At 49.8% G+C, this 23,249-nt stretch overlaps 1 protein-coding gene across 1 annotated transcript in view; it reads right to left on the reverse strand.

Annotated features, from left to right (window-relative positions):
• Positions 1–1,160: 1,160 nt before the first annotated feature.
• B4GALNT3 (beta-1,4-N-acetyl-galactosaminyltransferase 3) overlaps positions 1,161–23,249 on the reverse strand; it is a 65,182-nt gene continuing 43,093 nt past the window's right edge. The window contains exons 4-20 of the mRNA XM_061364045.1: positions 17,306–17,401; positions 16,723–16,813; positions 15,762–15,862; positions 15,353–15,420; positions 14,730–14,808; positions 14,231–14,297; positions 12,334–12,477; positions 11,810–11,919; positions 10,865–10,965; positions 9,590–9,666; positions 8,006–9,008; positions 6,297–6,595; positions 5,763–5,916; positions 4,949–5,021; positions 4,344–4,497; positions 3,522–3,648; positions 1,161–3,256 (exon numbers count right to left, since the gene is read on the reverse strand). Coding sequence (XP_061220029.1) covers positions 3,148–3,256; positions 3,522–3,648; positions 4,344–4,497; positions 4,949–5,021; positions 5,763–5,916; positions 6,297–6,595; positions 8,006–9,008; positions 9,590–9,666; positions 10,865–10,965; positions 11,810–11,919; positions 12,334–12,477; positions 14,231–14,297; positions 14,730–14,808; positions 15,353–15,420; positions 15,762–15,862; positions 16,723–16,813; positions 17,306–17,401 — 2,853 coding nt within the window. The 3' untranslated portion in view covers positions 1,161–3,147. The remainder of the gene's footprint in view (positions 3,257–3,521; positions 3,649–4,343; positions 4,498–4,948; positions 5,022–5,762; positions 5,917–6,296; positions 6,596–8,005; positions 9,009–9,589; positions 9,667–10,864; positions 10,966–11,809; positions 11,920–12,333; positions 12,478–14,230; positions 14,298–14,729; positions 14,809–15,352; positions 15,421–15,761; positions 15,863–16,722; positions 16,814–17,305; positions 17,402–23,249) is intronic.

Genomic DNA, 23,249 nt, shown 5'->3' on the forward strand with positions numbered 1-23,249 from the left:
ATGGCTGTGGGACTACCCACTCCTGCAAGGTTTGCTGCTGGCCAGCAAGCTGGGGAGTGTGTAGCCCCTTCTCTCCCTGCAACCCACAGTGGTCTTGTGAGCATGTTGGCTGGAAGACGGCTTTTGTCCCCGTGGGCTCTCTCCAAGCTCCTCCATGGAGGCTCCCGACGAGTGCCAAGTAGCGCTGATCACATTTACTACTGCAGTGCTTAAACACCAACTAAGAATCTCCACTGTGCTTGAAAGGGAAGAACTTTTGTGATGGCAACTTTGACAGTGGTGACATTGGCCATCAGAAAACTGGACTGAAACCAGACTGAAACTCCCTACATCTCCACCAAGGAGTCCTCATGAGGTAAACAGTTCTACTTGCCACTGGCCTGGGTTACAAGGCATGAAGGAAGTCTCTGCCATGGCAGGGGGTTGGAACTGGATTATTTTAAGGTTCTTTGCAACCCAAACCATTCTATGATTCTATGACCCTAAAGGAGCACAGTCACAGCTAAAACACGGGGGTTAAATCCTCACATTCTGCTGGCAGTGCTGGGGTGAGGGCTGCACTCTACTTTCCAGTCCACTCTTTCCTGATTGTCCTCTCTGGTGAGAAAGAGGGGTTACTCATACCATTTAAGCGAATTGAGTTACCTTCTGGATGCACCTAATTCTTGCCAGTGTCTGCACATGAACACCAGCTGCTAATTTCAGGTGCTGCAGACCACATCTAAGCCAGATGTGAAAGTGCACTCTATAGGCATGACATAAGAGCTGCCACTGAATCCATCGGGACTCCATCTCCAAAATGGGCATCATGCTGTTCTCTGCTTGATGGGGTCACACAGCTGGGTCCTGTTAGTGCTTCACCTCATCCCAGAGCTTGCCCTCCCTGCCAGCCTCTCCCCATTCCACAGGGATTGCATGACAGAGCCAGCCCAGGCAAGCTGCGGAGGCACAGTCCTGGGGCCTGGAGAGCAGCTCACCTGCACACTCGTGGGGTTGTGCCTGCATTTGAGTGAAGCACAGGCTCTGACATGCACTAGGAGCATGACTGACACTGCACATTCCAGGCAGACACAGAGCTTATTGCAACATTGCATCAAAGGGCTTTGGCCTCCTAAACTCCTATAGTACATGTCAGCCTCTTGCCTCTCACCCCAACTGCAGGTCTCTGCGTGGGTAAAGCACTTTCCCTCAATTAAAAAGACTGCCCTGGCTTGGGCAGAAGGCTAAGGCTGCCTCTTCTGAGATGCTCAGTGTCCGCACTCTGGCAAAGGCTCCACAGAGACACAGCTCCCACCATAGCTGTACACTGCACAGTAAATCTTGCTGAAATCTGATTGACTTTTTCTGACTCCATCAGTCACAAAACCTGGTCTGAGGCAAGCAGATGATTTGATGAGATCTCTACCTCATGTGCCAGAACTTGCATGTTCAGTTTTCTACTGCAATAGTGGAACCTGATGGACTTGTCAAGCACCACGGAATAAATAATAAATGAATGCCTATTCTGAACTGGCATTCATTCCATCAGCAAACAACTCTAGTACCATGTCAGCACAGTATACATCCTGCATACCTCCATTACTCACTTTTCACTCTGTGCAGAGACGGGTGCCATGAGCAACATCCTATGTCACGCTCTCCCCTGAAGCTTGCAACCAGTAGCAGTCTTTTCTGCATGGTAGGGGGACACTGAAGCTCTAATGTAGAGCACTGAGTGTGCCGGGGTTTCTGGGTTTCTGTAGTCTTGTAAAATAGTTACAGAGGTAAAAAATCTTGCCTTGCATTAACAGGAATTACAGGGGATGAGAATTCCCTCTAGCATCAAGTCAGCTGTGTACAAGGGCTCTTTTCACAGTCCTTGGATAAATGCCAGCATAGGTCTGCACCTCCTTTTACTCACTCAACCCTCTTCTATCCTCCCTGTTCTTTGCACCCAGTGCATATGCTAAGACCTGAGGCCACCTCCTCTATACCAGGCCAATGCTCTTAGGGCTGTTCCAGAGATGAAGCACCAACAACTGTGCTGGTTCTTCAACCATGAAGCACCAACAGCTGCGCTGGTTCTTGAACCATGAAGCCTGCTTTTTACAGAAAAGTCAAACTATGACAAGACGTAACTGTGAGGCCATAACTTATTAAATTAACCTTTAGATGTGGCATAAATGTACAGGATTTGGAGAGCAGAACACTCTGTCTCCTCTTTTTCTGACAAATTCACAATATTTCAACTAATAAAATATTGCCACTTCCTCCCTGCTAGAGTTTCCCTGATATCATTAGGACAAACACACAGGTCTGTCAGATAAGGCTGCAAAGTTCCTCCTGAGATGCCCTCCTAGCTTCTCTGTATAACCCCTCCACTATTCTCAGGCAGTGGATCAGTAATTTAGGTGGACTCGTAACATCAATCCCTGCCACTTTGCCCAGCTGCAGGCAAACTTGGCTCTCATAAGGGAAGTGTACTTGCATCTCCACCCATGGCCCATAATTTGCTGAATATGAGCACAGTTGTTCCTAATGACTAAAGTGAAAAGCACAGAGAAACGTCGAAGTACCAGCAGCCTAAAGTGCCTAAGAGCTCCTCCTAAGAGCTCCTCCCAAGATTTCCTTGGGTCAGCATATGGGCATGTGGACACAATACAGTTCAGAGAACTTCCTTTGGTCCCCTGTCCAAAAGCACGGATACTGGAGAGATGGGGAAGGAGGGGAAATGGGAGGGTTGCTGTTTTCTCTTTTTGCCATTCAAGTTTTGAAGGATAAGCTGTGTTACTCTAAATAAACCATTCTGGGCCTAGCTGGGATTTGTGTGTGTTTGGTTTGCGCTACACAAGACTCAATGGGAAATATGGCACCTCTCCCATTGTACCATCCGCCAGACCGCATGGCAGGAAATACGAGTCCTTCACTTGTCAACATCTCACCTGCACAACTTCCCCCTGCAAGACACAGACCCCATGTCTTGGATACAACTGCTCACAGGAGAAGCTCCTGCTCCCCTAGCCTGACCATTCCTTCCTCAGCTGTGCCGTCCCATTAGAGGGCTCTGGAGGCAGAGGAAGAGTTTGTGTGCTCGGCTCTGTGCCTCGATAAAGCGCACATCGAGACGAGACGGTGGACGGTGCTGCCGAGCAGCTTTGGGGTTGAAGGCTACAGTGTCTTCAGCTGTCGCCGGTTCCACATGCCCCGCTTCGAGTGAAACCAGTGGAAGAAGTTTCTCAGGGAGAGACGCTCCACTTCCAGCCCGGCCTGCAAGATCCTGGGTAAAGGAGAAGGGAAAACAGGATAACAAAGATACACTGGAGGCTCAGCCCCAGGAAATCTCTAAGTTGTGCTGCTGTCAAGAGACTGCAATCAGACTGAGGAGTGAGGAATACCTCAGGCATCTAATCTATCTAATGACACTTGCTGAGTGTTTATGCACCCTTGAAAGCAGGACTGGTCAGGAGCAGCCTACATATGACAGGCTAGGAGGAAAGACAGCTGTCAACATGGGATTGCTCAGGATGACAAGGGACTCCTACCTGTCCAGGAGTTCCCAGTCCTCTCCACCCCAGCGGTCCCGAAACTCTTTTGTGTTCATGCCTCCAATCTTGTCCAGGTCAGACTTGTATATGCCCAGGAGACCAAACCCATTCACCTCCCAGTAGCCTGAGAATGACACAAAGAGGCACAGGTATGTTGGCATTTTGAACCATCGATGACTCCAGCTTGATGTTGTCATCAGAGTGTCAACTCAGTGCCAAGGCAGAGCCACACATATTAAAGCTTTGGGAAGTGTTAGGACTGCCCTATGAACCTGTTAGCAGAGCCTCTCACATCTCCTGTCTGGCAGCATAGTACCTAGTGTATTTAGACCACCCCAGCTTCAAAGGGTTGTCCCTGCGCCTGGGTGGCTCAGGATGGCCACCTGTCTAACATCGGGATGACTCTAACATCAGATGATCTGTGCCACCCACTTTCCTCCCCCTGAATTGGATTGGTTTCCCTCATCCCCAGGCGACCAGCTCTCCTCAGGACAGGCTATGCCCCCTAACAAAAGAGAGAAATGGACAGAAAGAAGCAAAAGAGGAGTTTGTCAAGATTCTCAAATCCATAGAGATTCCTAGGAGACAACCAGAAGGAGTGTCATGTAAAGGGCTCTGCTGGCTCTCTGATCTCAAACTCAGATTCTCAACACTGTTAAAACCCATCCTATCTCTAATATACCCTCAACTAGTGCCCCTGGGAGTATCTTAAGCTCCAGACTTCAACAGCACCAGAGAAACAACTGTAGAAGTGGCAGGCACCCTCCTTCTTTCCCCATTCCCCAAGATCTGAGCCAAAGAGGCTCTGCTCCCTCTTACCGTCAGGCCACTGTGGGGACATGCCACAGTGCAGCCTCATGACCATGGGTGCGAAAGCCATCTTGCCTTCCACGCAGTGCTTCCGGATTGAATCAATGACTCCAGCTGGGAAGTGGATATGGAGGTCACACAGGAAAATGATGCTATGCGGGTCCTGGAACCAACCACACAGGTTGGGAAAGAAATAGGTTGACTTTAAGTAAGTCTTTCTTGAGGGGCAGACGTGGGACATGTGGGAGAGAATTAAAGAGCCATTTGTTGCTACATCAGAAACTGAGATCTTAGAGGCTGGCAAAACAGCCACTGAGGGGCTGTTCAACAAAGGGTGTGAAATACTGTAACTATGACTTGTCAAAGCCAGTATCACAAAGCTGCTACTGCTGTTTGATAGTCCCAGCAGGCAGACCAAGAACTGAATGGACCACACGCTCCTTAGAATAAAGGGTGAGACCCTTATTCTAGAGAGACAGGAAACACATCTACATTTGATCTGTTCTGCTAGGCTACTCCCTTCCCTAAAACCCCAGCATGTTCAGTGTGAAAGGCAGAGCACCAGACACATACTAGAACCTTCCCTGTTTCCACCCCAAGGCCCCCAGGCTTACCGTCACGAGGTCTATTCCCGCCTGCAGCCCGGCAGAACGCTCAAAATTCCCTGTGAGCTTCAAGTACCGATAGCTGGGGGTCAGAGGGGAAAGCCAAGTTGAGTGATGCATGCCGGCAAGCACAGAAAGCACCACTAGCAGTGGTACACTGCAGGCATTGGGCTGTGGAGCTGCCCCTGCCCCCATGCACCTCTCAGGGAGGAGGAAAGCCTTTGCTCTGCGGGAGTGCACAAGCTCAGTGCTGCCCTAGGCCCCAGCATGCCCTGAGGGTCTTCCCTCTTGTGAAGCAAGGATAGGGCAGTCCCTAGCCAGACTTTTCAGCTCTAGTCCAGCTCTACCCTAGGGCTAGACATGTTACTGGGAAGCCTGGTACATAAGAGAAATGACCAGCAAAGGCTGGTACACAACAGAGTAGAGTAAGCCAGACAGTTACTCCAGCAAGTGGAGTCCCCAGAGGTCTCCACACTGTCCCATTCGTCAGAGCTTTCTTGTCCTCCCCCTGCCCTATCACTGTGAGACTTGTTTTCTCTCTTGCAAACTTAACAAAGCCAGGAGAAAAGAGATGCATCTGGATGGATGAATACAGTAAGTACTGTCTTACCGTTTTATAAGACTGTTATATACACTGTAGTGTATATAATTTATACATATACATAATTATACATTATAACAACAACATATTCATGTATATGGATGGATATCTTTGGGATATCACAGGAGACTGTGGCTGGTCAATACACAGAGATTGGCAGATGTGCAGTGTTTGCAGGCATGTGCATGTGAGCTGGTTTTTGTGACCAAGCAGTACTCTCACCTGTGCAAGGCAGACCGTTTCAGAGCCTTCTCCACATCCATGTCATCGCTGCTGTAGTCTGTGATGATGACGTTGAAGTATGGATCCTTAGTGACTCGGAACAGCTCCTCCATATCAGAGATGAACTGCAGCACCCAACGCGCCTGGTTTTTCACTGGTGGTATTGCAAGAGGGAGAGAATCAAAGCAAAGCTAATTTCAAAGATGCTGTGGCTTCTCAACAGGCAAGGCTTCTTGCCTTCCCTCATACCCCGCTAGCCCTGCAGGGATGCTGAAATAGGCCCAGGCTGAAAACCTGGACCAAACTGCCCAGGAATCAGTGTTAGCTCTTTCCCAGTGTGTGACAGGAGTCTTCTTTGAGCTTACATGCCAAATTTGGGAATCTGGGCTCAGTCTATTTCTGAGGGGGTTTAATTTGGAGAGAACAGAAATTGGAAGGGACTCAAACAAGATGGCTGAGGCTGGCCCAGACCCACTGTTCAGGAGTGCTCTGCTGGGAACCTCTCACTGTGCCATCCCTCTCTGTCCCCCTTACCTGGCACCACAAAGTGAACCACAGCACGGTGGTTCCAGGAAAATCCCTGTGGCCAGCACAGCTCTGGCTCGTCTGCCACAGCCATCAGGTGCCGCCGGCGACCCCACGCCATGTTCCTCATCTTCCTCTCCTCCTCCTCATCGCCACCGATGCCCTGCCAGCCCCGTGCGAAGACGTACTCGCTGAAGCGAACGGGCCGCCCTCCCTGCTCCAGCAGCTCCAGCTCCAGCAGGTAGCGGCTGCCCCGCATGCGGTCCTGCCGCTTCTCCACGTTCACAACACGCTGCAGCTGGAACCGCCTGCAGGGGATACAGTGGAGGGTGAGCACATCCCCTGTACACCAGCCCCTCTCCCTCCACCAGCCTGCTCGGCTCTGCTAGGCTCTTTCCTCCTGGCTAGCACAAACCTTTGTGTCCCCAGCCTCCCTCTGCTTTGCTGCATCACTTCCAAAGTCCCATGGGAAGGCTTAGCACCTGTTTCCTAAATCTACAAGCATGTGGGATTAGAACTGGGATGCCAGCCAAGTTGGCAAGGGAAATTAAATAAAGGTGACATAGAAAATAACAAATGTGACTGAATGATTGAATAGTAAGTGTATTTGACACCTCCCACAGCGATCTTGGCACAATGAGTATGTTTGGGCTAGTGAAATTGGCTCATGACAGCTTATCAGCCAATTACACAGAGTAGGACTGTGCAATTCTACAGTAAAAACAGGGTTGAGCTATACGGTCAGAATAGCCAAAACAGGATGAAATGTCAGGTCATGTCTCTTCGGATCACAACAGTTCCTGCTGTAAAACAGACACTCAACAGTTAAAATGCTGAGAAAAGCTTATGTGTACTGATCAGTTAGACCGTGACTGATGTGACCCTGAAAAAACAAACGCAATCTTAAGATGTAGCGTTAGAGCTACTTCCAGCAAGGATTGGGAACTAATAACACCCACTTTATAAACACATCTGGGATACTGGTCACTTACGTACAAGAAAATCAATCCAAAACGAAACCCGCATGGAGAAGGACAGATAGGAACATTGTGGAAATAGAGGCCAATTCAACAGAAGGGTCAGGAGTTGGATCGTTTAGAAGCTTATAGAAGCTTAGAGAAGGTATATCTTTGCCAGAAAGGCAATCAAGATGGTAAGGCTTGGGAAGAAAAAGAACCATATTGTGACACATTCAGATAACAGTATAGGGTATGAGGTCAATATACGGACCCACATAATCTGACAGATTCCTTCCGATCCTACGTCCTAAGTGATTCATAAGCTGAGATGTGGCAGACACCAAACAACCACCACAAGGAGCTCCAGTCCCAATTCATATCAGCAGGGTTTCTTAATCTTCAGCTGGTAAAATGCTAATATGTGTTCTCAATACCTACACTCTGCAAGGAGGAAGCCAGCAAAAGGCCAGTGGTCATCGGCTGGATGGAAACCTCCAATCTTTTGGGTTTACTGCCACCAGCTGTTGGAGGGCAATATTCAGCCCCCAGACATGGTCTGGTGTCCAACAAGTCCAATTTCTCAGACAAAAAGGTATTTAAAGCCCAATTTGTTTCATAGACTCCTTGCTTAAAGTCTTATTTCCCACATCTACTTTCTCCTCTGATTCCCACTATCTCCTTACATGACAAGTATTCCCTGTGTAGCATGGTACACCAGCTCTGGAATACCACCCCCTTGGTTTCTACATCATGCCTTACCCTTTAGTCCTCTGGTTGAGCTTCTTCAGGAAGACACGTGTGACTTCCAGGGCCTCCCTTTCGTTTAGCAGCAAATTTCCTGACGTGTTGCATTTCAGGTCAATCCAATCTGTGCGCAGCATATGGAAGTCCAGATTGCTTGTGCTGAAGGTCTGCTCCCAGTTCACCGCCTGGTCAAACACTGGTACGTAATCAAAATCCTCTTCATCTTCCTCCTCTGGCTCCCCATCTACCTCTTCATCTTCCTCTTCTGCTGCCACAGGCCCAGACTTGCCCTTTGCAGGAGATGCCACTTGCACCTCTCCCTTAGCCATGTCCCCACCATTGGCCGCCTTCTGCTCAGCAATGTAGGACTCCACTTGGTTCAGCCACTGTGTCAGCCCAGGCTGCTGGCTGGGGCTGGCTGTGCTCACAGCACGTCTGCCAGCCTTGCCAGAGATTGGAGTTCCCTTCCTGTCTGGCACAGTCCCTGGTGGCTGCAGCCCATCCTTAGCAGTGCTAAGGTCTCCTTGAGGTCTCAGTCCTTTGGGACTCATGACCCCTGAGTTCCTGGGGACACTGAGAGGCTGCTGAGACACAGTCTTAGAAGGAGGGTTTGCCTTTTTGACAGTTGCTCTCCTCTGGATAGCCCTGGCGTGCTGTGGAGGGCTCCTGGAGTTGTCTTTGATGCCAGCTTTTAGACGGGGTCTCTTCATTACTGGGTTCCCTTCTAAGCCAGCCTGGCTGAGGCTGTGGTTGGCAGAAGCCACCATGGCTGATTTGACACCAGACCTCTTTGTCCTTCTCCTCTGTGTCCCCCCTCCTGTGTCGCCACCCACTACTGAGAGGAGCCGACGGCGCTCCCGAAGGGAATAGTCCTCATGAACATTATCACTGCCCACCATGTTGCTGGGAGCATTGTGCTCCAGCTCTGCCTTCCCTGTGCCAGGCAGCTCGGGGGCACTGGTACTCTCCACATCCTGCTCCACATACTGCACATCATCCAGATTCCCCTCTTGGGAGCCTGTGGGAGTAATCACAGTTACACCTCTGACATCTTCCCACTGCCTTTTCCGTCCTGACCCATCACTAGCCCCACCACGGGCAGCTACTTCTTGCCTCATCTCAGCGTTGTCTCCTGCTCAGAGTGACAGGGATGATCTAACACATGGGAGCTGTGCACCCTCCTCAGCACCTATATTAGATAGCATTGCCAAAGGCTGAGGAGGTGTTTGCCATTGCCTTTAGTCATCACTCTGGCCACAGCTTTGCAGGGCAGGTAGGAGCATAGGAAACCACGCTGCACACTTTTGGCTCTGTCACTTCCGCCCATATTTTTTGCTGGAATTGCATCGTTAAATGAGGGACTGAAAGGTAGTTGTCCCATTGCCCACTACAGCCCACTGTTTGGTGACCTCTCAACCTGCCCATAAAACAAGTGAAAGTAGCAGCAAAAATCTGTTCCCAGCCACAGCAATCTGGCAGTGAAGGGCTGTGACTCCCTTGGTACAGAAAGTCAACTACTTCTTTCAGCTGGTGCTGGAAGATCACACACCAAAGTGATGGATAAAAGGATCTTCCAGGTTCTGACATCATAGCCCCTACCTGGCTGCTCTGTCTTTTCTCCAGAGTCCAGGCTCTTCTCCGGCCGATCCATTTTCATGTACTTATAGAATCCAAATCTGCAGAGGGAAAGGCAAAACACAAGTTTGAGAAAAGTTACTTTGCCCTCTCCAAATAAATGATGGCCACTGCTTCAAAGGTGATGGTCCATTACTCTGATTACATCCACCCAGCACCTCTAGATCCTACTTCACCATCACCATCTTTCATCTCTTTGGGCAATAAGATCTTACTCTGCACTGTCAAAGACATCCATTTTCCTTGTTTACCATTTCAGTCTTTCAGACATTTTCTCATAAGTGCAGGAGGAAATCCCAATATAAGTACCCTGAAACACTTCTTTAGCCTCCTTTAAGTTGCTCACTTATGATACAGTGCTCACAAATGCAAGTCACCATTCTGTAAAAGCAGCTCAGGCAGGTAAGTGGCAATGATCTCTCTTTCTGTTTTCTCGTACCACCACTGTCTTTGTGCTGTCCTCATATGCCTGTACTTCAGCCATTTGGGAGGGATTTCCAGGACTGTTTCACTCCATGTGTGCTTGATGTCAAGCAAAACGGGCCCCCTATTCCCAAGTCCTGTCACAATACAAATGTCAAAGCTGTCAAAGCAATAGACCTGGGTGGCACCTTCCAGCCCACAGCAGCCACCTTCTCCATTCTTTACTAAGAAGGGAGGAAGAAGATCCTGATGACAGGAAGGCCACTATCAGCTGTGTCACCAGAAAAGTGACTCTTCTTATCCTGCAGAAAAGTCCTCCTGAAAGGAAGGGAGACCTCACACAAGGTTTCACTGGGGAGCATGCAAGTGGTAGTTCCCTCACAGGACCACCACTGAGAGCCAGACAGCAGTGAAGGTGAATGACATGCATTTCTTCCCTCAGAGAGATGCTTGATGGTGATCATGGTTTGGTTTTCACAGTAACAGCCATCAGGAGGCTCCAGCTGCTAGCAGGCAAAGTTTGCTGGAAATACACTCCCTGATATAATGGAATAAACATGCTCTGACCCAGCTACTGGCTTAATGGATCAAGAAAAGCAATGGCAGTTTATCCTTGAGACCTAAATATATTTTCATTTAAAGGGGATATAAGTTAATGAAATAAACTATAAATGTTCTAATGTTTTGCAAAGCTTAGGGAGATCTTTAAGAATTAAGAGAGTTCTATTAGAAGTAAGTATGAAATTCCACCCCAATTCCAGCCTTCAAACCATCTCCTTCCACCCTGCTAGGGACCCTTCATTTGCAGCATCCTACCTTTCCAAGTAATATGGGTTTTCCTGATAGAAGCATTTGTTATCTTTCTCCATGTGGCTCAGGCGGCTATAATCATTTGGGTAAACAAAGGATAAATGAACCTGGAAAGACAGGAGGAAAATAAAGTAAAACCCTCATAAATACCAAGTATCAGTCACAAGGTGATCCAGACACAGCTGCAGGGTAACCAGCTCTTTTGAGAGGGAGCAGAAGTTGCTCACTGTTTGCTTCTCTGAGGCACCTCGTAGCAAGTTGTGAGAATGGAAAACAGAAGCAAGCGTGCTGGGATGGGTATGCCTTTTCCTCAATCTCTCTCAGCATTGTCTGTCCATCTCTGTAACTGTGCATCTCAATCTTATAACAGAGCAAGAACTAGCTGGGAGAGAGGTGGGCAAGTCCTCCTGAGGAGATGAAGCATGTGTGGAGATCTCCAGACAAGGCTGAGGGATGCAAGTCCCTCAGGGAGTGTAGGCTTGTGCTGGCATCCAGGGAGGACAAACCATACTGGTGACTTCAGTCCGCTCTGCAATATGGGGTATGAATCCCTGCTATGTTGCATTCCCCATAAATGCGAACTCCCTCTCCTCAAGACTTGTCAGGATATTTAGTAGTTCACACAGACTACAGTTCACTCATGGGGAAGAAAATCCTTGGCCATTTTAAGGCTCCATGTGAAGGCAAGCTCTGCTCTTTGTTTTGAGTTCTAAGGAGCTAAGGAACACACACATTTGTACCCCAGTGACACCCACAAACAGCGTGTAGCACTCATCTCCCTTTTCTTAGTGTTGCCCTTTTCCTGTACTGGGATGCACACACCTGAACTGCTGATGGTCAAATCTGCCCAGGAGCTTCAGGTCAGTGGAGAGACCCTCATGTTTAATGTAAACTCCCTCCTTCCTCCTTGTGTTCCCCTGGGCAAATACCTGCTTAAGGAGTAAAACTTACAAACTGGAGTCCCTGGTAGCGCTGCAGAGGGAATCCATTCACCAGGTAGCTGGGCTTGTATGGGCAGTCTGGCAATGCTCGGCGCACACGAGACTTGCTGAGCAGAGGCACTGAGAAGAAGAAACACATAGGCAAGTGCTGTTGGAGAAGCCCTGCTGCAACCACTGCACCAGCTTAGCTACTTCTGTGCCTGGTTTCTACTTATCCATGTGAAATACTAACAGATACATCAAGCAAACGATCTTGTACAGCTCATCTCTTTACATTCCTCTACAGCACTTACACAAAAACATTATGCTTGGGAATGTTGTATGAGCTGGATGCCAAGAACGAGGAGCTGGGTTTAATCTGTGCTTTGTCTCCTACAGTGACAGATGTTGTATGCTGCCCCCCTCTTCTGCAATGGGGAGAAAAATAGGTGGCCTTTGATAGCCATGACAAAGGAGGACAATCCTTCTCAGTTGTGCTACTGCACATGCTGTGACAGGCTGTAGCTACCTCCTCATCTGCTTTGCAAGTCTTACCTTCATATAGAGTGTCCCGGGGGTCAGGCTTCAACATGTCAGCTGGGTGTGCCTTGCTGCCTGTGCTGTCAGCGGGCCTCCTCATGTGACTGGCCAACGTCTGCGGGATGTGCCCAACCTCATCCATCTTTAAAAGCGTCTCGTCTAGAAACCAGAGGGAGAACGGAAGGGGGAAGAAGGGCTAATTTGTCCCTTGGCCCCAAAAGGCACCCCTGTCCAGTGTCAGCCCTTTCCTAATAGTATTGCATCTGTGGAACTAACAACCTCTGGCATAGTAATGCCTAAATGGGGCTGGTCAGGAGCTTCGCTGCAAAGGCATCATGGAAAGGAAAGGCTTTGACTCAGAAAGCTGGAAATACAGAAGCTGTGGGGTAGGAATATGGCTATTGCTGAAAGCAAACACAGGGATGAGTGATGAAGGAATGTGACCTTTTGCCTTGGACACAGCAGCAGTGGTGTGCTGAAGAAGCCCCATGCTGGCAGGAATCACTGGAAGCTTCTGAATTATTAGTATAAAATTTATTCTAAAAGGAGACAGAACACATGAATGGGAGGAAAAACATGAAGAGCAGAGCTTTCTCTCCAATCTTGCTGGAAAAGGATCGGGACCCTGGGGCAAGGCCTTCAATGGCCAAGGAGAAGGGTACTCCAGCAGGGGAATGGAGACCCACAGTAAGCTAGGAGCAATGGAAAGCTTAAACTCAAAACTGGGTATTAGTTACGCTTTTTCTTGGGTGCTGCTGCTAAGGGCCTTCATTTCTCCATGGATCATACTCTGAGATGTGGGGAAGTGAATAAATAACCAGAAGGGAAAGGTAAGATGCTGCCAAGGGCACTGGGGTTAGCAGCTTTTGGGTACTGAACATGGGAACCCAGAAGGAATGGGATGACATATGATACACCCAAAGGCTGGTATGGAAGAGAGAAACACTGTTTGGGCAGAAAGTTCCAGGTAAAGATGAGACTGCAGCACTGTGCCCAACCACAAAGGGATCTTCTGGGATGTGAGCCATTCCATAATTAATAAGAAGACAAGAGCAGAAGGAAAAAGGATGGGGACAGAAGACTAACTGAAAGCCTAGTCCTGGCCAAATGGCAAGTTTCAGAAAATACAGCAGCAGGTTGTGATCCAAGACAGCAAACATATGTCTTGATTACATCAGGGAGTCTTCCATGGGCAAAAGTGTTGGCATAGAAAAAAGCCCAGAGATGTTGGAAGGAAACAGTGGTAGATACGGAAAGGGGGAATGCTGGCAGAGGAAAGTGATGCTGACAAAGCTAGATAAACAGGACTGAGGAGCTCCTTAACTGATAAAGGTATCACTTGATGTGCTAAGAAGGGTTTACAAAACAGAAGAGACTGTGTTTATGTGCTTGCTGCGATCCAGCAGCAACCTGCAGAGACTTGAGGCTGATACAGAAGAAAGCAGCAAACCCCATATCGCTGGTGTATCCCATTGTGTCCAGCACCTAGAGTGAAATCTCCTGGAAGTGCTACAGCAGCCCCTTCTCCCTGATCATGTCCAGATGCCAACATATCACCACAGCTCCCATGTTCTGGGCCTTACATTCCCCTTAGCTCTCTGCAGGGAATCTCCATGCCATGTTACTCGCACATCTGGAACAGTTCTCACTCTCACAGACTCTCCTCGGTGCCCTTCCTCACTGCCTCTAGATCTCCCTGAAATAATCCCAATTACTTCCAATTTTCCTATATCTAACCATGAGTCACACTCTTGTTAAGACATCTCTCTCCTGACCTGTCTCTACTTCTTTCTTGCAATGATCTGTGTGGATGGTATTTGCCTGGCTAGACTATGGCTCACGATGAAACACTGTTGGTATGTTTTGGAAGAATGGGGATGTGCTCATGGAAACTTGTGGTGAAGATACTTACTAGCAAAAAGGGAGAGGTATTTGGAGTCAATGACTTTGAACTTCGCTTCTGGGTCATTCAGTCTCCACTGGAACAGAGAAACACATTAAAATGAAGTGCTTATGGAGTTAATCAAGCCTGAACAAAAGGAACAGGCACAAGATGTTTTTTCACCAGATGGGTTCACAGCTTCCTCTTTCTTCATCCTATGACCCAGTTTACCTAGCAGCAAAAGACTGGCAATGAGCTGAGATCCCCCAGGACACATCCAAAGTAGGAAAGGACAAAGAGCTGCAGCAGAGACTGAACAGGGCAGAACTATCCTAAGCAAACACAGGAAAAGGTCCTGACATGCAGTGAGGACTATCCCACGTAGAAGTACGTAAGGGCTCTGGCAGGGATTAGATGAATCTCACGCAAAGAGGTGCTGGGGCCTGGGAAAGGGGGGACATGGTTACAAAAGTCATTCCCGAGCTCTGTGAGGACACACATACAAGCACAGCCTTTTGCACAGACTCACTGCTACTTCCACGTGGTCTGTTCCTCTGTCATCCTGCTTGTGCAGCACCTCAAAATAGTACCTGCCTGCAGCTGACAACCTGTGAAGAACAACGTGTCTGTCACTGAGAGCATTATGGAACATTTCTTAGCTTGTCAGCACACAATGAGAGGAGAGCAACCGCACCCCTGAAACAACCTATTCTCAGGGTGAGCAGGGTTAGGGCTGCCAAGAAAACCCAGATGCAGACAGTGGGATAGGGAGCTTCCCTTGGGCACCTCGAGTGCTCCAGCCCCTTCTCAGTTAAGTCTGAATAGCTCCCTTTCAGTATTGCCTGCTGGGTTTTGGCCTCTGGGAAACCTGGCCATTCCAAAGCAGGAAGACGGTTCATATAGAGCAGACTGGATCTGCTGGTGGCTGCCTCCTCCAGGGAAGAAAAATGCAGTGTTGCATTGCTGCAGTAAAGCAGCAAAGCAGCTGGCATAGGTGTGGATGTGTCACTTCAGCTTTGCCGATACCCCAGAGTAATCCCTTTCTCTATACTGCTAAATTCATCAGAACAAGCCTGAGTTTCTTTTCCTTGTCCTTGTGATTTCCTGGCCACGTGTGTAGAGATGGTGGAGCAAGGGGCTCTGCTCACTCACCTCACCATCTTTGACTGTTGGCTTTGAAATTTCCCAAACTCCCCTGGTGCAGTCCACTCCTTCCCTGTCTGTGAAGAGACAGAAAAAGCTATAGTTGAGTTTCTTCCTGGGTTACTGAACTAGGAGTGATAAAGAGGGAATATTGAGCTATTCCTCCGGGGGAAGTTGTCTGTGAGATTGGTAACCTAAGGACAGATTGAATCATGAACACAGAGCTCCCAACAGCACTGCCAATATGTAACTGCCTTAAGATATGTCATGTCATACCCAGCTGGCATCTGTGGTAGTATTGTCTGTAGCTGGGCAGGAAAAGAAACTTGAGTAGTCCAAGGCAGTAAGACAGGAGGGTCTTCATCCCCACAGAACCATTAAAGCCTTGATGGAAGAAGCCATGCCGCATGCACTGTACCTTGCCTACACTGGCCAGCAGCTGGAGACCAGAGGTCTTTTCATCTGGACTCAGCCAGAACTCAGCATTGTCATCCGCAGCAATGGCAAACTGAAACTCCCCTGTCAAGAGATGGAGGGAGTGAGTAGGGCTCTGGGATAAGAGCACAAAATGGATTCTGCTTCTCTAAAATGCTGTCTTTGTCCTATTCCCTTTTTTCCCTTTTGATGTTACCATCCCCACCCCTTTGAACCTCTCTGAATTCTCAAACTCTGCTGTGACTGAAAACAAAACTTTCTTGGTGCAACTGGTTCATTATCCCTTCTGCACTGGCCTCACCTCACATCTAACCTGGAAAGCTAAGATGTCCATTCAAAGTTTCCCGGACTCCTCTTTTGTTTCCAGAGCAAATTCTTGTGTGAGATGCTGTGTCTGGGTGGAGGAATGTGCATGTGGAGCCACAGGGAGACAGAGGTGCTTGAGTCCCACTGTTCTGGCTGGGGTTACAGGGGACCAGGAGATGCAGGTGAGCACTAGGAGGCTTCTCTGGGCAGAAGCATGCAGCTGGGTGATACAAATGTCAGCTGCTGTCAGATGGTATTCATGCACCCAGGGAGCAGCAGGAACATCAATGATGTCATGTACAGTCTTGTGCATGCAAGGGAGGGGGGGAAAGCTCAGGGATTGCTTGTGCTCACGTACACGCCACAGGGCTGTGCATCCATGACAGCATTGTTTTTTATCTACCACTTCCCATCTGTTTTCTGCTGTGCTTTTCCTTGCCACCCTACAGGGGAGGCAGATGTGTTTCCATCCATGCTAAAGCCACAGCCAGACACGCACAGCTAGTTGTGCTGCCCATGTGAGGGACCTGGCATTGGGCTTGCAGGAGTGAGGACACCAGTGGTTTAGCACCAGGAGGTGAAGGAGGCGCAGGTGAGAAGAGACAAGAGCAGCAGCACAGCAGCCTCAGAGCCCTCACCATCGGTGAAAGGATGCAGATAGCCAAATATCCGGAGACCGTAGTTGGTCCATTTTGGGGACACAGCCAGCTTCTTCAGTCTAGTTCGTGTCTGATGCAGAAGAAAAAAATAATACAGTCAATTAGACGTGACAGTAACAAAGAGGGACACAATAACCCTGGGACAGGTGGACAGGGGGAAGTATGAGGTTTGCTCTGGGAGAAGGATGGGGCATGCAGTGTGAGAGAGGCAGCAGCAAAAGAGCAGGCCAGATGAGAGTCAATCTGGAGCAAGTGTTGCTGTGGAGGGGAGAGCTCCATCGGGGATGCTGGCGAGATGGTGGGGATGGGACACAGCAGATGCATGGGTAAAATGAGCCTCCGCACGCAGCAGAGTTGCCACCATTGAACCCTTGCCAAAGTTTCCCACTCCCACAGGAGGACAAAGGAAGTAATGGAGAGGGAGGTGATGGATGCTCAGGAGCAGGAGGACAGACAAGGTGATGGAGAGGGATAGGGACAGGATGTGAAGAGAGCAGGAGTGATGCAAGTGGGAAGCAGATCTGGGAAGCACTGGGACAGAAGGTGTCAGGGTCTTACTCACGTGGGGGAAAAGGGGGAAGTGGAGGTTCTTCCTGAGCTGCTCAGTGGAACTGCCGCACCAGTCCTCGAACACATGCAGATTAGCCTGGCCCTGGAACTGGGGGGTAGAAGTGAGGCACTGTGAATTGCTGTATCCATCCCCTGTGTCCCTCCCCCTGTTCTGCCAACCTCGGCCACAACCATCAGCACTGGAGCACTTGTAAGAGTGAAGGAAGATGCCGCTGCTGCAGCAGGCTGGTCTGCAGGAGACATGGGATCAGGCCTCTGATTCTCATGTGCTGAAGGTTTGGGGTTGGCACAGGTGACAGTCTGGATAGCACCAGGGAGCTGTGATAATGCCTAGGATGTCTCTGTTAAGTGGCTGTCATTCACTCCAGTTTGCTCCACCAAAGAGGCTTTAAACCTGAGGGCTGTGCTCTGAGACTATGGTGTGGGACAACCCTAAAGGGGCAATAGTCCCCCATGATCCACTAAAGAGAGTGTAGGATCTTATGTTCTCCAAGAAAGTGTTTTGGACTCCCTCACCATTTCAGGGCTATTTTCCTGATCCAAGGAAGAAGTGACACCCTAGGGAGGGTAGATGGCCGATCACCCTCTCAAAGCTTGTCAGGAAGGTAAAGCTCATGGAGGATGGTAGGACAGGGAGACTGAAGCTCAGCAGGGTGGGAGCAGCAGCACAGGTGGATCAGTGGGCAGCATGGCCTCCATGTGCTCACAGAGACACAGAAATGAGGGGTGAAGTGGGGGTCCCCTCCTGGACAGTGTAGGAGGGTATGAGTGGCTGTCCCTGCTACCCAGCTGACCCCACCAGGAGGGGCTGTTACTGCCCCATGGAGAGCTGGAGCACAGCTTGGGAAGAGCTTGCTGGCTGCTGTGGGGCTTCAGCAATATACTCCTCAATGGACAGACTTTCTCTTTGTCAGAGGCATTCAGAAGGGAGGAGCTGGCTGCCCCCCAGCAAAGTCCAAGCTCTCTGCCTACAGTCAGTACAGGGATCCTCCTCACAGGACCAGCATCCAACAGTGGAAAATAAACAAGCTGGAGACACTAGAAGCTACCTTAGATGGCAAAATGCTGAAGAAAGGCATAGGTTGCTTTGGGACTGGGGAGGTTTGTCCGTGGCTGCCTTGCCTATATAAGGGCTGTGTGAGCAGCGCTGGGGAAGCTGCCTGAACAGCACCCAGATGTCTACAGATGGCAGCAAATTCTTAGTTTTGGCTGGGGAGTCTCTCCGGGGCTGAAGCAGCACGGTGAGGGAGGACCCAGCCCCTCGGTGTGCTCCTGGCAGAGAAACCACTTCACTGAGTTATGTCTCCCAGGGCAGTGGGTTGGGGTTTCATTCTGTAATGAACCGTGGCTTGAAGGAAAGACTCGGAGCAGGCTTGGCCTGGCACCAGCTTATGCAGTAATGCTCCCTGCGAGCTGTGGGCTTTAGTCATGCACGTGAAAACTGTCTCTATGCGCCAGGCAAAACACATTCACAACCACTGCTGTTCTTGAGCGGTCTCTCATCAGCCCTCTCTCACTGGTGTCTGCACTGCCAGGGCTTGAGCGATGCCTGCAAGCCCCACTACTATCTCCTTTCCTCCTCTGTTGACATCCCCCTCAGCCTGGATTCTGCCCATCAGGCAAGAGGAAAAGCAGTGAGACAAAGTGGATGCAATTCCCCAGAGTGATGCTGCACAAAATCACAGAGGGCTCAGGGTGATGGATGCAGCCAAGAGAAACCTGGGACTCTGCAGGGATTTGCGATACAAATAAATCACTGCAAATGTGACAGACACTGAATTGGAACATAATTGCTGTGCAGTCCCATGTCCCTTGGCCAAATCCAGGTTCACACCCAAGGATCTTACGCTACTTTTCTCAGCCAAATCAAATAATGACAATTGCTGTTTCTTGTGGAGTATGAAGTGAGGAGAACAAGCTGAGCTCCCACAGCAAGTCACTGCCAGAAACTGAGTCTTAACAGCAATCTGCTTCTATCCACAAGTCATGCTGGTTTTTCTTCTTAAGAGAACTGCCTGCACACTGCAGACAGCAGGATCAGATCTCTATCAACTGTGGCACAACACTCCCACACTGTGGAGAGGCTGGCACTGCAGTGGTAAAGACAGACCCAGGGCATGCTCCTGAGGCTAAGGACTGCAATGGAGCTGGGCCGGCTTTGGCAAGGGGCAGCCCAAATGTCAAAATCTGTATGAGGGAAGTCCCAAAAGAGTGGCTAGACTTGCTCAAATATTTGCAAGGGAAACTTGGACCAGTCCCATTCTAATACAATACTTGACTGCAAAGTTTGGCAGCTACTAATAAATAAGGCAAACACCAACTGTACCGGGTACTCCATCAGTGGTGTAAAAGATGATCCCTAAGACGGTTAGCCCAAAACCTCTGTCTCCAAGGTCTTTACAAAGCCACCTGAGAGGAGATTCTAATAAGATGATAGTTTTGCTTTCCTGCACTTAAGCTATTAGAAATAGTTAACATAAATAGCAAGCATTTCTTGCATGCAGTTTCAGAATCTTTTCTAAAGCCACAGATTTCCTCCTGAGCTACAGCAGCCTAACTTACTCTCTGCTTCCTCTGAAAGGGAAAAGGAGAACGTTACTGACAGATAAGTGCTGGCGGCCCAAAGCGCTGCTCTGGGACTGAAAACTGAGCTCAGCTTTAATTTTAGGCCCCCACAAGTCATCAGTGCAGCAGCTGTTTTGAAACCCTATCACCTCTGTCCCTCCAACTCAACTCATGGCTGCCCATTGCAGGCAGCTGAGAAATTCCTCCGTTTGCTATTTGGGTCTCCTGTGGAACGTGCAGTAAAAATCTCCTGTTTCTGCAGATTGCAGTAATAGATAAATGGCACCATCATTCCCAGTTCAGGCACACAGCTCCTGAGAAATGCCAATGGACCTTCTAAAACATGGCTACTGATTCTGACTTCCCAGCTTAGAATAACCTGGCCCTGGCTTTCAAAGGGCTGGAAATTTAGGACCTGGTGAGCAACAAATTAAGTTCTCCATCTCCCCTTAAAAACATCTGCTTTGAAAATTTTGGATAGACTGATTGGACCAGAAGCAGGAATAGAAGCCAAGAGTATGGATGTTCAGTGGGAGCTGGTACTACGTGGTCTGTGCACTCCCATTTAGAGGGCTCCTCGTGCCCTTGGCTCCACCCCTGTCCCAACCCCACCTTCCAGCTGCTTATCTCCACACTGCTGAAATAGCAGCACTGCAAGAACCCAGCTCGGATCCAAAATGGGCACAGGTCATGCACCAAGGGCACTGTCAGCACATCATGAGTACAACCAGGAGCACACACATGCAGAACTGTTCTTCCCAAGGAGGCCTGGGCAGGTTGACACCCTCCTGAGCACAGACCATGGACACACAGTGACAGGGCTGCCCGAGAGAAGGGAGGGCTGAACTTCAACAAATGCAGGGAGGTAGGAGCTGGGACAGGCCCTTACTTTGGTGCTGATGCAGCAGCCTCCATGAATTTGGGAGTACAGCCATGCTCTGAGCCCTACTGCCAACCCTTCCTGCAGAGCATGATGAATTAACACCCTTCTGCAGCCCTGGCTTTGTATTAAGAGACTGGGGAATTTCTGCTTCCTTCTAGCAAGGAATTTTACATTATCAGCCCCTCCTAAGGAAACAGACCATAAAGAAGGATCAGGCATGCAGAAGAGTGCAAACCCCTCTTCCTACCCCAAACCCTATCATGTCAAAACCATCCAGGGAAGTGGCACCACACAGCCAGCCCCTCCTGGTGAGCAAGGACTGGGACAAGCAGCAAAGCTGGAAGGATTGCAGCAGTGGAGGCACTACCTGCTGCTTTGGCATCACGGAGGCAAATCATCTGCATAGCTGCGAGCAGCCCAGGGAATGCACTGCGCCGGGGATGATAAACAGGGCACAGAGAGGCCCTGAGCCGGAGAAGAAAGGCGACATTGTGCTGCCAACTGGAAACTCCGGAGTTCGTAAGACTCTTCTGTCTCTGCAGAGCGACCGCAGCCCCTCCTCCTGCTGCCCCAGCTCCCCTGACTGGGTGACATTCAGCAGCCAGCAGCTGGGCTTCGTTCACTGCAAGCTCTGCCACGCCGGGCACTTGTGGGAATCCATCAAGACAAACTAGTGACAAAGTTCTCCTGCCCCACCAAGCCCTGATGGGAGCAAGCTGGGAGGGAAGGGACATGGGCAGAGACAAAGCCAGCAGCAACAGCTTTGTCTTTTAGTCCTCTTAGGAAAGGATGCTTCCTCTTGGGGCAGGTCTGGTAGCAGGAGGATGCCCTAGCACAACACTCCAATTCTGTGCAGCGCCTATGCACCCGTACAGACATTGCCTTCAAAGGGCTGTGCTCCTGGACTTCCCTTGCACCTTCCAGTGAGAAGGAAGTCCTGAGGCTGTGCAGACATGAAGTGAAGTGGACATTTTAAATGCACGCCAGCGCTGCCTGGACCTTTGACCTCTTAGAACTGAACAGAGGCTTTTGCAGAGGCAAATGAGAATGACTGGGCTAATCAAGCACATATGTGAAAATCCTCCCCCCCACACCTGTGGCAGTGCCAAATAGTGACACTCATGGCCCCAGGGTGCAAGCTTACAGCCAGGCACCTTTCTGAACTAATGAAACAAAGCTCCCCACGTCTCTCTGGCCTGAGGAGGCATTGGGTGACACTGGGAGCTGGACAGCTTTGCTCTAAAAGGGACAGTGAGGGTCGAGATCATCTGTATGAACTCAGGAGTGAGGATGAACCCCGCTTTCCCACCATACACAAGGTATAACTTCATTAGGGGTTTCCTACACACACTTTCCCATCACATTATCCCAGGCTGAAGACTTAAAGTGTTGATTTAATCTCCTCAAACTGAATGGGGAGAATTGAAACCTGTTCTTTTTCGGCTGTGCTGGCTGCCAGCTCACCTTGCAACCCTGTTAATTATTTATGTGTCAAGAATATACCTCTTCATTCAAACAAAGCCCAGCTCCCTGACCTGTGGGAGGCAACCTGCTGCCCTCACCCCAGGAGGCAGGCTGCAATTGAGTTCTTAGAGATGCTGCTGGGAGAGCACAATAGGATCATAGACCCTGGCTAATTAATTTGGGCAGAGTTACAGAAAAACTTAATCCCTAGGAGATGAGGAATTTCAGCCGGTGGTTAAGGGGACAGCAAGCGGCTCTGTGCAGGGCCGTGTCTGTTGATCCCTCTGCATCTCCTGCAGCTGGTGCTGGTAAACTGCTGACCTCCGTCTGCCGTCAGGGTGGCTTACAGAGATAAAGAGAAAACTGGTGAAGGAGGTGAGTCCTTCACAGAGCACTGTTAGAGAGAAGGACCAATAGGGGAGAATAGCAGGAAGTGTGTGGGGCACAGCCACACAAACCACCTCCCCAGAGTGGTGTCTGGAATGCTCTGGAGCTCAGACTCTTCTTGTGGAGCATCTGCTGCACACTGTCTGACACACGGCATGGGGGGACTTGGGCACCCACAGCCGTCTGAAGAGCACTCCTCCCCAACAGGGAGCAGTGCAGGACAAGGCAGGAGACACGCAGCACCTCTCCAGAACTGGGGCCATCCTGCACGGCACACCTCAAGTCCTACCCCTTCCCTTTGACCAGAACACGTCTCTGCTTGCTCCACCCCTGGCAGCAGCACACCAGGGTGGCAGGTTTGCAGGCTGGTGGGCGCCCTGCCCAGTGCCATGGCATGCAAGGGCATGAGGCTGCCCCACCAGCAAAGCAGAGGGGTTTGCACATCAGCCCTGTGCTAAGCACATACCTTCACCCAAGCCACATCGCATACCATGCCAACTGCATTTCCAACCGCACCGCACACCACAGCCAGCAGGTTTCAAGACTAATGTGCTCTTGTGAAATCACCAGGTAGGGAGGGGATCAGAGACATTGAGCAAAGCCTCATAGAGGTTGGTGGATGCCGCGCAGAGCCCGT

This window comes from Neopsephotus bourkii, unplaced genomic scaffold (assembly GCF_033783945.1).
Source record: "Neopsephotus bourkii isolate Nb327-2 ecotype Australia unplaced genomic scaffold, CSIRO-AGI_Nbou_v1 NB_1183, whole genome shotgun sequence".
Lineage (NCBI taxonomy): Eukaryota > Metazoa > Chordata > Aves > Psittaciformes > Psittacidae > Neopsephotus > Neopsephotus bourkii.